This window comes from Stenella coeruleoalba (genome assembly GCF_951394435.1).
Source record: "Stenella coeruleoalba genome assembly, chromosome: 15".
Lineage (NCBI taxonomy): Eukaryota > Metazoa > Chordata > Mammalia > Artiodactyla > Delphinidae > Stenella > Stenella coeruleoalba.
This window is the reverse complement of record NC_137161.1, coordinates 18,462,044-18,476,101: the sequence shown is the minus strand read 5'-3', so window position 1 is coordinate 18,476,101 and position 14,058 is coordinate 18,462,044. Positions and strand designations below refer to the sequence as shown.

Genomic DNA, 14,058 nt, shown 5'->3' with positions numbered 1-14,058 from the left:
TGCATGGCCCAAATCAGGTAGGGGAAGGACATCTGAGAGGTGACTTTTGAGCTTCACATTGAAGGACACAGGAGTTCGCCAGGAGGAGAATATAAGAACTCTTTGTGTAGAGGTAACAGGATGCGTGAAGGCGCAGTTAAAAAATATCCCACAGCAGTTTTCATTTTGCAGAAAAATCAAGCATCCTACTACCTTCATAAATTTCATGTAGAAATAGAAAGTAGATACACATCAAATGTCATTAACACAAAATTCAAGGATTTTATAATGGAAAGACTGAAGGATTTAGAAAAAGATGTGAGCGGGCAGACACTGCTCCTGAGGAGTATGACTTCTTTTGCAGCTCATTAAAACTATTTGAGCTTCCCCCGTCTAGAATAGGGATAAGAACAACGCCTAACTGAAGGGGAAACGTGCTTTGTAAGCGTGGAAGTAAGCGTGGAAGTACTCCATCTACATTCAAATATCTCTATTTGAGTTCAGAGACCCCTTGATCTCTCAACTCATAAGAATAGAGTCATTGTTCAGTTCCTCATTGAACTTTTCTTATAGTGGGATCTGACCATTTTAGGCATTAAGTTTCCCTGCAGGAGTTTCTTCCTAGTTCACTGTGCACATGAACTCACCCTCCTTTTACAGAGAGCACCTGCTGTAGGAAGTGCTGCAGAGCGAGGACAAGACTGCTGGTTAGAACACAAGGACTACACCAGGCAGAGCTGGGCCACTACTTATTACTATCTCAGTTAAAGGAGATGGTAACCTCCCTGCATACTGGGTTTGATAGAGAACGATTTCCTTTACCATTCTAGGCTCTAGACCATCCCAAACACAAGTAAACTTTCTGACTAACTGCTTTAGAAGGCATGTCCACTGACTAGCTGCAACTGTTTACCAATCAAAAGCTCTACTGGTATTAAACAGAAAGGGTGGGGGAAGGGAGTAGACTAATCATCTCACATGTCCCTCTAAAGTTCTGTGGTTCTCCAACTGCCACGTTGGAGAGGACAACAGCACAGTGAGCTCTGGAAGGCACAAGAGTAGCAAGGGGTCTGGAGACAACATGATAAGAAGAAAGAGGAATTAAGGATACTTCACCTGAAAAGAGACTTAAAGAGATTACGGTAGCTAGTTGGTCTCAAAATTTTTTAGTCTTATTGGAGAGGAAAGTAAGAACAGTTTTGCTCTTTGCAGGACCAGAAGAAAACTAGACAGAGTCCATGGAACCAACTGGGAGTCAGATATCTGGGTCAGAATGAGGAAATACCACCCAACAATGAAATGGGCTTCCTTGGAAGATAGCACATTCCCCCTTTCCCTTCATGGATTCCTGGAAGCACCTACACCTGCCTGGTATGCCCCCACAGTGATGTCGCAGTAGAAGGGATGGAACACTGAGACCATGCAGACATGCGTTAGGGTCCTTGCAATGCTGAGATTCTCCCATCTACTAACCAGGCCCCCCTCCTATGCCCAGGTCTGTTTAATTCAGATGAATTAACTTAGTGATGGATGATACGCTCTTTGGGCTTCCTTAACCTGCTGATCTGCCTGAGAACAGAACTGGGAGAAGGAAACACCCAACCAGTGTCTTCAGTACAAGGGCTGGGGCGTGGGGAGAAGGCTTGGTTCAGATGTTGGCTGTTCCTCTACGTTTGTTATTCTAGCACATGGACTAGAAGTCGATCTTAATCTGTTTATAATCTGTTCACCTCAAAATCTGGGAAAGGCACTCCCCATTCCTTCTGCTTTTGATTATATTCTATAGTCCAGGTTTTAGGGATCTGAAGAGCAAAATAAATAATACAGGCATTATTTTCATAAATGAATTTTAAAAAAAGGAGTCCCAGAGGAGTTTAACCATACTATAAGGAAACTTGAGTTATTTTACCAATTCTGCCACAACTCCCACTTCAGTGCCCAGATCTCTCCAAGACTGAAGTAAGCATGAGTTAAGCATGTGAACTTTACCATGAACAGCTTTCAGAGCTGGGTCTGGCCTGCGGTTGGTCTGGGGGCTGCCTTTTCATAGAGGATGCTGCTGGGAGAAGGGGTGTGTACGTACAGCTAAAACACTTCCTACTCTCTTGACTATGAAAAGAATATTTGATCAGGAAAAAAAAAAAGCCAGAATAGCTAGAGAATATCTAGTCTGAACGCTATCATCTAGTAGCTGTGAGAATCTGGCAACGTCCTTTAACTTCCTGGGCCTGAATTTCCCCAGCTCTCACATGAGGGCAATAACACCTGAAGCTCTTACTTCACATGGCTGAGGTGAGGATCAACTGAAACAAATGGCAAAAGTGCTTTGGAAAGAGTAAAGTTCCATATGAATTTAAGGTACTATTTTCATTTCTTTGGTACTCAAGTTATTTCCACGGGAAAACACATCCCACATTCCAGACAAAGGAAGTTACTGTAAAAGCTAGGCAGAGCTTCTACCAGAATGGCAGAGCTCAGATTTTAATTGTCAAGACCAAACCCAACTTCCTTCAGGTCCAGGGTCTGAAGCTTCATGCTGATTTGCTTCAATCCACTGCTTCGCAAACCTCAAGGAGATATGGAAACATATCTTCAAAAAATAATTATTTCTTACTTTGGGAAAGTGATGTCATTGTTACTGTTACAGCAATCAGAGCTGATGGAAACCAAGGTAAATACCATTCTCCAAACTAGAACCAAAAGAAGAGAATTGAAAACTTTTGATTGGTGATCAGGAGGAGAAGAAAGATTACTCTAGTAATGGAGTCAGGCGAGGACAATGCTACAGTAACCTCTGGGATACGGAACCCATGAAATTCTAACAGATTTATTTGCTCCACTGAAAGCCAGAGAAAATGTGGTCAAATAGTGCTGGGGCCCTAGTAAGGTTTTGGTCTGCTTATGCAAAGCCCTAGAAACTCATCTGTAAAATGCAATATAGACTTCTGCTTCTGGGAAGATGCCTATTTCCCTATTCCACACAATATTTACAACTAAAACCCCTGGACATTATATATAAAACAAACCTAAGAAAACTCTGAAAGGTGAAGAGAAGGCAGACCAACCAGGGACTTTGGGACACATGGGATGACACAGTGGTGAGTTTCCTGGGTTTTCTTTTTTGCCTTATATATCCTAGATCTGGAGGTAAAGAAGCTGGCTATCTGGAAATGACAAAGGGTACAGACAAAAAAAGCCCCAACAAAAGCCTGCTCTCTCTAGTGAAGGACTAGGAAAAGGGCAAGCTAGGAATGGACAAAATGTTAAGACAAGATGTGCTACACTTCAGCTCAACATAACAGAAAAAACTTCTGCTCACCACATCCATGCCGGCAGAGGCTGAGTGGGCCTCTAGAGTCTAAAGGTGGACTCTAGACTTCCACCTTTGCCAGGCTGGAACAGGGCTCCCCATTCCCCTGCTGGGTGGTGTCAAAAAGCCAAGTAGGGAGCTGGGACTTTTATCCCTGCTAGGTGGTAATAAGGTCCCCAACACCCATGGTGTCAGCAAAGACCATGTGGAGATCTAAACTTCCATTCCTGCCCAACAGTAATGAGAAACACCCCTGCCTTGGGTATCTTCAGGGGCTGACTGGGAACATTAACTCTACTCCCACCAAGCAGTAAAAAGGTGGTGTACTCTGCCACCCACCCTGCCCCATTCCCCTGCAACAGAGGTGTCACAGGCAATCAGTTACAACAGAAGTTTTAAATAAGATCCTGAGTTTCACAATGTAATACCCCAAATGTTCAGGTTTCAATCAAAAATCACTTATCACATCAAGAACCAGGAAGATCTCCAACTGAATGGGAAAAGACAATCAATAGACGCTAACACTGAAATGACAGAGATCTGAGAATTATCTGACATAAGAATTTAAAGCAGTCCTCAATGAGGAATTCTGAACATACTTGCCACAAATGATAACACAAAATCTCAGCAAAGAAAAAGAAGATCTCAGCAAAGAAAGAGAGATCCAAAGAAGAACCAAAGGGAAATTTTGGATTTGAAAAATACAATAATGAAATGAACCAGACCAAACAAAAACAAGAACACAATGGACAGGCTCAAAAGCGAATGGAGGAGAAAGAGAAAAGAATCAGTGAGCTCTAAGAGAGAAAAATATAAAGTACCCAGTGTGACCAACAGAGAGAAACAGATTAAAAAAAACATTAAACAGGGAATTCCCTGGTGGTCCAGTGGTTAGGACTTGGCGCTTCCACTGCTGTGGCCCAGGTCCGATCCCCAGTTGGGGAACTATGATCCTGCAAGCCATGAGGCACAGCCAAAATAAACAAAACAAAACAAAAAACAGAACCTCAGGGACCAGTGGGACTATAACAAAAGATTTAACATTCATACCATCAGAGTTCCAGAAGGGGAGGAAAAAGGAATTCAAGAAATAATGGCTGAAAACTCCCCAAATCTGGTGAAAGACACTAACCTACAGATTCAAGAAGATGATAAACACCAAACAGGATAAACTCAAAGAAGTCCACACACACAAAAATCACAGTTAAGCTTCTGAAAACTAAAGAAAGAAAGAAAAAAAAATCCTGAAAGTAGCAACAGAGAAAAGACACCTTACCTAAGGGGAAAAACAACTTGAGTGACAGAAGATTTCTCATCAGAAACCAGGGAGGCCAGAAGGAAGTAGCACAACATTTTTCAAGAGCTGAAAGAAAAGAACTGTCAACCCAGAATCCTATATCCAGTGAAAATATCCTTCAGGAATAAAGGGGATATTAAGATATTCTCAGATGAAGGAAAAATAAAAGAACTGTCAACCGTAGACCTATCCTAAAAGAACAGCTAATGGAATTTCTCTCAACAGAAAGAAGAAATCTTGGGACACCAGGAAGAACAAAGTAAATAAAAATACAGTAGATGTTCCTTATCCTCTTGCATCTTCTCAATTATATTTCAGAATTGCAGCAAAAATTATAACATTGTCTGATATGATTCTAAATGTATGTAGAAGAAATATTTAAGACAATTATATTATAAAGGGACAAAACTAGAAGTAAGGACACTATACTTCACTTGAACTGGTAAAATGATGATACCAGTGGACTGTGATATATTATATGTAATGAAATATCTAGAATAACCACTAAGAAACTTAAAAAAAAAACCCAACAAAACATACCCAACATAGATAAATCAAAAAAGGGATCAGAAAAAAGTTTCAAATAACCCACAAGAAGTCAGGAAAAAGAAAACAGAGAATAAAAAAATGGAGAAAACAAAATGTCAGACTTAAGGCTTAATGCATCAATAATTACATTAAATGTAAGTGGCTGAATACATCAACTATAAGACAGGGTGCATTAAAAAATATAACCCAACTAAATACTGTCTATAGAAAACTCATTTCACATAGGCAGGTTGAAAGTAAAAGGATGGAAAAAGTTATATCATGCAAACATTTATCAAAGGAAACCAGGAGTAGCTATATTAATATCAGATAAAGTACACTTCAGAGCAAAAAAAAACTATCAGACACAAGCAGGTACATTATATATTGACAACAGAGTCAACCCACCAAGAAGACATATCCTAAATGTGTATACACCAGACAACAGTGTTGCAAAACACGTGAGGCAAAAACTGATAGAATTGAAAGGAGAAATACACAAGTCCATAATTATAGTTGGAGACTTCAATACTCCTCTCTCAACAACTAGACAGAAAATCAGCAAGAATACAGAAGAACTAAACACTATCAACTAACAGGACTGCATTGACATTTATGCAGCGCTCTGCCCAACAACAGCACAATACACATATTTTTCAAGTGCCCATGCAACATATACCAAGAGAGACCATATCCTGGGCCACAAAAATAACTTAACAAATTTAAAACCACTGAAATAATAGAGTGTATTCTCTGAGCACAATGGAATCAAACTAGAAATAAAAACCAGAAAGATTATACGACAATCTCCAAATACTTGGAAATTAAATAACACATGTCTGATAATCCATGGGCCAAAGAAAAAGTCTCAAGGGAAAAAAAAATTAATTGAATGAAAATGAAAATACAACAAATTTTACTATTTATAATAAATAGTAAAAATCGTGGGGCCTAGCTAAAGTAATGCTGAGAGGGAAATTTATAGCACTGAATGCATACATTAAATAAGCCCAAAAGTCTCAAATCAGTAATCTAAGCTCCCACCCCAAATATCTAGAAAAAGAGGAAAATAGAACAGAGGGGCTTCCCTGGTGGCACAGTGGTTAAGAATCCGCCTGCCAATGCGGGGGACACAGGTTCGAGCCCTGGTCTGGGAAGATCCCACATGCCGCGGAGCAACTAAGCCTGTGTGCCACAACTACTGAGCCCGTATGCCACAACTACTGAAGCCTGTGTGCCTAGAGTCTGTGCTGTGCAACAAGAAGCCACACACCGCAACAAAGAGTAGCCCCCGCTCACTGCAACTAGAGAAAGCCCGTGTGCATCAACAAAGACCCAACACAGCCAAAAAACAAACAAACAAACAAAAACAAACAAAAAAAAACAACACAAAACTGGAAGGAAAAGAATAATAAGGAGCAGAAATCAATGAAATTTAAAATAGAAAACAGAGAAAAATCAATGAAACAAAGTTCCAATTCTTTAAAAAGATAAAGCAGACAAATTTCTAGCCAGAATAATAAGAGAAAAAGAAGACACAAATTATTAATACAAGGAATGAAACAGGGAATAGCATTATAAATTCTGCAGACATCAAAAGGATAACAAGATGATACCTCACTGTAGTTTTGATTTGCTTTTCTCTAGTAATTAGTGATGTTGAGCATCTCACACCAGTCAGAATGGCCATCATCAAAAAATCTACAAACAGTAAATGCTGGAGAGGGTGTGGTGAAAGGGAACCCTCCTAAACTGTTGCTGGGAATGTAAATTGATACAGCCACTATGGAGAACAGTATGGAGGTTCCTCAAAAAACTAAAAACAGAACTACCATATGACCCAGAAATCCCACACCTGGGCATATACCCAGAGAAAATTATAATTTAAAAAGATACACGCACCCCAATGTTCCTTGCAATGCTATTTACAACGGCCAGGACATGGAAGCAACCTAAATGTCCATCTACAGAGGAATGGATAAAGAAGATGTGGTACATATATACAATGGAATATTACTCAGACATAAAAAGGAATGAAATAGTGCCATTTGCAGAGATGTGGATAGACCTAGCGACTGTCATACAAAAGGAAGCAAGTCAGAAAGAGAAAAACAAACATTGTATATTAATGCTTATATGTGGAATCTAGAAAAATGGTACAGATTAACTTATCTGCAAAGCAGAAATAGAGACACACATGTAGAGAACAAACTTACGGATACCAAGGGTGGAGAAGGGGGAGTAGGATGAATTGGGAGGCTGGGATTGACACATATAAACTACTATGTATATAACAGATAACTAATGAGAACGAACTGTATAGCACAGGGAACTTTACTCATTGCTCTGTGGTGACCTAAATGTGAAGGAAATCTAAATAAGAGGGGATATATGTATATGTATGAATTTTTCATAGTTTTCCTCCTTTCCATATTTGACTGAATCATGTCAAAAGAACTCAGAAGCCAACTTGAGGAGTTTTCCATAGGCCATATTTTAACAGCATTAAGAAACAGGGACTTCCCTGGCGGCACAGTGGTTAAGAATCCGCCTGCCAATGCAGGGGACATGGGTTCGAGCCCTGGTCTGGGAAGATCCCACGTGCTGTGGAGCAACTAAGCCTGTGCACCACAACTACTGAGCCTGCGCTCTAGAGCCCACAAGCCACAACTACTGAGCCTGTGTGCCACAACTACTGAAGCCCGTGTGCCTAGAGCCCGTGCTCTGCAACAAAGAGAAGCTACCACGAGAAGTCCGTGCACTGCAATGAAGAGTAGCCCCCGCTCGCCGCAACTAGAGAAAGCCCGCACACAGCAATGAATACCTAACGCAGCCAATAAAACATAAATAAATAAATAAATAAATAAATAAATTAGTGACAACACCAAAAGCCAGTGAAGATGAGGAGAAAGTGGATCATTCATACATCACTGGTGGGAATGTAAAATGGTACAGCCACTCTAGAAAACAGCTTGTCAGTTTCTTGAAAATACTAAACATATAACTACTACATGACTCAGCAATTATACTCTTGGACATTTACCCCAGAGAAATGGAAATGTAAGTTCACACAAAATCTGTATGCAGATGTTTACAGAGGTACTTGCAATAGTGAAAAACTGGAAACAACCCAGATGTTTTTCAATGGATGAAGGGAGAAATACTACTCAGTGATATAAAGGAATGAATTATCATTACACACAACAATCTGGATCCATCTACAGGGAATTATGTTGAGTGACAAAAGCCAAGCCCCTAAGGTTACATACTGTATGACTCCATTTATATAATATTCTTAACATGACAGAACTACAAAAGTGGAGAATAGGTTAGTGGTTGCTAGGGATTAAAAAGGAGGTGAAGATAGGAGGGATGCAGATGTGGCTATAAAAGGGCAACATGGTGGATCTCTGTGGCGGTGGAAATGTCCTATATCTTGATTCTGTCAATGTCAGCATCCTGCCTGTGATATTGTATCATAGTTTTGCAAGATGTCCCCCTGGTGGGAAACTGGATAAAAGGTACACGGGATCACCCTGTATTGTATCTTACAATTCCATCTAAAATCTACAGTCACCTCAAAAGCAAAAGTTTCATTAGAATAAAAGGGCAACGCAGTCTGTGAGTTGACAATTTTTACAGTAAAATGCTGGGGAAAATGCAATGCAACTGCAGCAATGCAATCAAGTTCCCAAAGACCAATATACCAAGATGGGGATTTCTCTCTTGATATTAAAGATAGTGGATTACAAACACAGCACATGTGACTCACCATTTGTTTCTGGAGGCCATCTACTTTGTCTTCTGTATTGTCTTCTTTATCTGTGTTGCCTCTAAATAAAATTAAAAATAAAAAATAAAAAGCATCACACACCACCTAGAAGCTATTTTGCAACTAGGATGCTTGCATGAAAATCCCCCAGAATCACTGACCAAAGAGAATATTAGTAGATCCCTTGCCCCACAGGCCTCAAAATCTTGGTTTTTCCAGTGTTACAACTTCTACGAGCAACGACTTCCACTCAAATGAGACTTTAGCACGAGACTCATGATCTACTCAGGCAAGTTCAGAGGCCGGCTATTCAACAATGATGCTATCTTTAAAAAGGTAATTACTGCCCATCAAGAACTGTCTGGATAAGCGGCTTTGATAAAAGAACAGAGTCTAAGGCTGACAGCCATGCAAACTAGGAGTCCTGATGTGCTGACCCCCAGATCCCACAGTAGGATGCCGTGGAGGCAGAATCGCTCCCCACATTTAGCGGCCGTCACTTCCTTGAAAGGGAGCTCTGCCGTGCGTGCTGAGGAAGGACACTGCCCTCCGGACCATCAGCTGCTCGTCCCTAGATTAGCTGCCTAACATCTTCTCCCTTGTGAGCTTAACTACTGCTGATGCCTACCTGTTTTTCACGATCCCTGGTAAAATCAACTTTGAAGGATTCCTGTCTCAAATATTCTTCTCTCTGTTGTTCAGGTCCTGGGGGCAGAAGGAGCCTCCTACCTTCATTGCTTAACCACAGAAAGAACAGCCACCCCCAAAGATACCAGCTGTAAGCCACATTCGGGCACCTCCCCCAGGTGGTGTTTTCCCTGACCCCGTGTGCCCAACATTAACACCACTGGTCCTTCGGGCATTTGTTAGTATCTCTCTGAATGCATCTTTATTATCTTCGGGGCAGAGAACGTTGCAATAGCTAGGGCGTTCACCAGGAGCTAAGGACAGATGGAAAATGCATTTCATCCTTTTCTCTGCCTTAGCACATGGTTAGGGGGCCTGGCATTGTGCACCCTCATGTCCAGGCTTGCCCGTGGCCCCAGGAAATGCTACTTTTGGGGGGAAGATCAGGCCAAAAGCTTACCAAACACAAGCTAAGAGATATATGCGATGTTTTCCAAATATATATATATATGAAAACCACAGCTTTTCGCTATTTAGCTTTCCTATGAATTTACACATTTTGGAGTTATGCCCAAAGTAATTAAAACTCGACAAAGGGGATGCTTCCATATTTTTTTGCGCACAACCCAGTGACAAGACCTGAATGCCACGGCCATCAAGCAGTGGCTCCTAAGTCCACCTTACTCATGGACCATGAAATCTTTAAATAACACTGGAACTTCATCTGAGGCACTTCAAGGTCAGGAAGCCTGAACTTGCTGTACCGCTTCTTTAACTTTCTGCCAAGTATGAGAAGTTATGAGAGGTCTGAATTCTTCCGAGAATCCTCTGACCAGACGAGCCTGATTAAGGAGTAGGCAGGATGGTGGGCAGCTTGGGGAACTCAGGAAGGACAGGAACTGGTATCTGGTTCAAAGTGTTTGGGATTCAAGGGAAAAGCCTGAGGCATCGTAGGATGTAACCAAAGCAGCAATTCTGGAAGGCAGTTCAGGTTTAAGGGAGATGCCAGACCGTGAGAAAGAGACTATTTTAGAGTGCTGGATGTATGCGGTCAGAGATTCGTGGGGCGACAAGTCACACTGTGGTTGGCCCATGAAGCGTCTCACCTTTCGGGAATGTCTGAGGTCCCATCTGTAACACCCTGCTCTGCAGAAAGGGACTTCTCGTCTGGCATCCCAACCTTCTCCAGGAAGCAAAGTGCTGGGTCTGCTCTCATGGCATTGTACCTCTCGTAACCTGATCAGGGGTAATGAGGAACAATGAGGTCATGTCAGAACTCACAAGATCTGCCTTGCGCCCTAGACAGTCATTTTGTTTCCCTTATTAAATAAAACGCAAAACAAACAAAAAAATACTGATTTAAAAATGACCGGATCCTGTAAGATTGCCTGTCAGGGGAAGATCCTTGCGCTAAAGTGGACACCTTTGAGGAAGTAGTGCTCGCCCCAAAATGAAAGCTGATGTAAATATTCTGCGTCCGTGAAGACACACAAGATACAGATACAATTCCTACTTGTTTGCGTCTTTTGGACAGCAAGGGAATCAGGCAAGCTGGTTTTGCAATGTCTTCCCCTCACCAACCCCCCAACTCTGGACACCCTATTATCTTGTCATCTCATGAACAGGCCTAGTTTTCTTATGGTCCAATTTTATCCCATGTGTTAGAAAGGGAAGCTGAGCAAAGTAATGGATGCAAAGGATGAAATATAAAGAGGACTACTGTGATTGTCGATTGGATTAAAACAGACCCGTTCCCTCTATATTCACAAACTCAGTATGAAATCCTAATCTACTGGCCAGGGCTTTGGAACTGCCTCTCACCATATCCCCAGAGTCAAAAATAGATGGAGGATTTCTGATCCAGAACGGAGACCTCAGACAGAAGGCAAAATGATGAAAAAATATCCCTTTTAATTTGATGATGCCATGCACGACAATTTGTTATTTTATTGAATCTAATGTAATCCTATAATGAGACAGGAATATTTATTTGGTCACAGCTATTGTCATATCGAACTATTGTGGGGGGAAACTCCTTCATGATCATCAAAACCCTTTCCATGTTGCCCCTAAGTAAGTCAATTTCTAACTCTGTAGTATGTACAGAGAGACCCCATCACAGGTGATATAAGGTGCTGTACCTAAAATGAGCACCGGCTTGGCTGCTAGTAACAGACTTGATTCTACTCTGTTGGGTATTTCCCTTCTATATTGGTTTTTGTTCTGGTATCACTGTTGATGCTGTTCTAGCCCTCATGTGTAGTCAGCACCTGGTACTTTTTATCTGAGGAGCTGCAGGTGCTTTATCTTTTAATTCAAAGTGACATTTCTGCCATCTCCATGACAGGTGCTGCCTGCACGAGGCATATGGCAGGAGAAACTGGGGCCTTATGTTCTTCTTTATTCACTTATTCCTTAGGGCAATTGTTTGATTACTGTAAGCCTCTCTCATGAGACTGTGGGCTCCCCAGGGACAGAATCTGTATCTGTTTTTACTCATCATTATACATTCAGTACCTAGCACAGGGCCTGGCACTGTATACACTCAACAAACCACTGACTGGATGTGTCAGTTTGGCCCAGACTCTCTTCCAATAATCACTGTAGGAAGAACCATTCTCACCCTCTCCCCATGGTCTGCCTCAGCTCACATCACAACAGAAATGCCCACCATGCTCCTGCTGTCTTGAGGACATGCCTGCCATCGTCTCTACCTGCCCCCTCCCCAGGAAAAGAGGGATGCTTTATCTCATAGCTGAGATGGTGAAACCTTCCTCCTCTGACCCTTTATCATGGAGGGAGGTTAACTGTCCATGAGGGTCCTGCCCTCACGCATGCTGTGCTGGACAGGGCCTGAAGCAGGCCGGTCCCTCCAGGTGCCTACTACCTGGGTGAGTCTCTGCTCTGCAGACTTCTTCTTGTCATGTGCAGGCCTGAAGTCTAGACAAATTCGGCATTTCTATTTCTCAACCAGCTATGAAGCTGGAGGCGAGGAAGAGTGATTGACCCAGTTCCCTAGAAAACCCTAACAACTGTCCTGAACAGACAGTAGTAGGAGCTGTAATAGCAACATAAAGACATAAATAGAGCAACAGGTGGCGTAGGCTGCTTGCCTCTCTCCACTTAGTCTAGAAGTTCCTCTATAAGAGTATGAACAGAAATACTAAAATCCATAGCTTGATGAGTATTTCATAAATCCAGGCTGCCTATTTCCTAATGCGATCAAGAGCGGTCAACAGCATCATTCAGCACAGATTTGCTGCAGGGTCCTTCTTGCTGTAAGCGGAAGCTCCAGCCAGTTCTTCCACGGGGGTCAGCTCGGAGATGGAACCGGGGCTTTGGTCTTCCGATCTGAGCAGGGTCGTAGCAGGCTATGTCTGGGATGGAGCAGAAGATCCACAAAACCTTGGACGATGAACAGCTGTGTATTTCTTAACAAAGAAAATGGCTGCAGCTCTACAGCTCATACTATGTCTCCAGGGCATGGAGGCAAGGCAGAGAGAGCTCCTGATAGAACCCTGAAAAGTAAACGCCAGACAGCTTGGCTCTCTGAAAATATCACATCTCCATCGGCTGCTGGGTATCTGGGAGTTTGTCACCTGGTAAGACACGTTGTGTGGGCTTGGTTATCCTGTGGAGAGGGCTATTTCGTGGGGTAATGAGGTGTGTTACCCAGGTGAGGACAGGTCTAAGCCTAGGCGCACAGAATGTCTGCTGGAGCAGACCCAGCAGAGCAGCCCCCCGCCAGAAGCAGGATCTGATCTGGACTACGCAAGACACCAAGGAGGATGGGCCCACGCAGCCAAGCATCGGCATTGGTCCAACCCAGCCTAGGTTTGACTCCAATGTCACTGTCCAACTACACGGGTCTGGTCCCATCCAAGAGGGAGCCAGTCTGCATGTGTGGCTTAACACCAGTCCCCCAGCACTGGGTACAGAGGCTAAGTCTTCCCCATCTTTACAGCGTGTCTGCTAAGCTCATCACATTACACCAGGTACTTCAGGCACTGCATGCATCACCTCCCCGGCACCTGCCCCCCCAGCTCTGACCCTGAATACCAGAGCTCACTCAACTGGGAGAACCTGAACGGAGTGGGTGATGCACCATCTTCAAGTCTCACAGGCGTGCTCAGGAAACACAGGAATTATTAACTTGCAACCCTGCGAGCTGCTTCACTGAGCAGAAGAATTTTAGATTTGAAAGTAACCTTAGATATCATCAGATTGACTCTACCATTTCTGATAAGAGACTGGTTCGTTGTGCTTCACGGAGAGGTCACATGGTTCCTCTTCTCATTTCAGAGCTGAGTTCTAGCCCTGCACTGTCCAGCAGAGGAGCCACATACGGCTAATTAAATTTGAACTAATTAAAATTACATGATATTAAAAATACAGCTGCTCAGTTGTATTAGTGACATTTCAAGTGCTCAACAGCCACACACGGCGAGCGGCATCCGTAGAGGACGGCGCAGAAACGGGACACTTCCATCACTAGTAGTAGTTCTAGTGGACAGCACTGCTTTAGCCTAACCTCAGTGATTTGAA

At 42.6% G+C, this 14,058-nt stretch overlaps 1 protein-coding gene across 2 annotated transcripts in view; it reads right to left on the bottom strand.

Annotated features, from left to right (window-relative positions):
* Positions 1–14,058, bottom strand: part of CHD6 (chromodomain helicase DNA binding protein 6) — a 212,812-nt gene that overhangs the window by 26,297 nt on the left and 172,457 nt on the right. For both annotated transcript variants that reach the window (XM_079946401.1, XM_079946400.1), the window contains 2 exons: positions 10,620–10,749; positions 8,887–8,947 (listed from right to left, as the gene is read on the bottom strand). In XM_079946401.1, the coding sequence (XP_079802527.1) occupies positions 8,887–8,947; positions 10,620–10,749 (191 nt within the window). The remainder of the gene's footprint in view (positions 1–8,886; positions 8,948–10,619; positions 10,750–14,058) is intronic.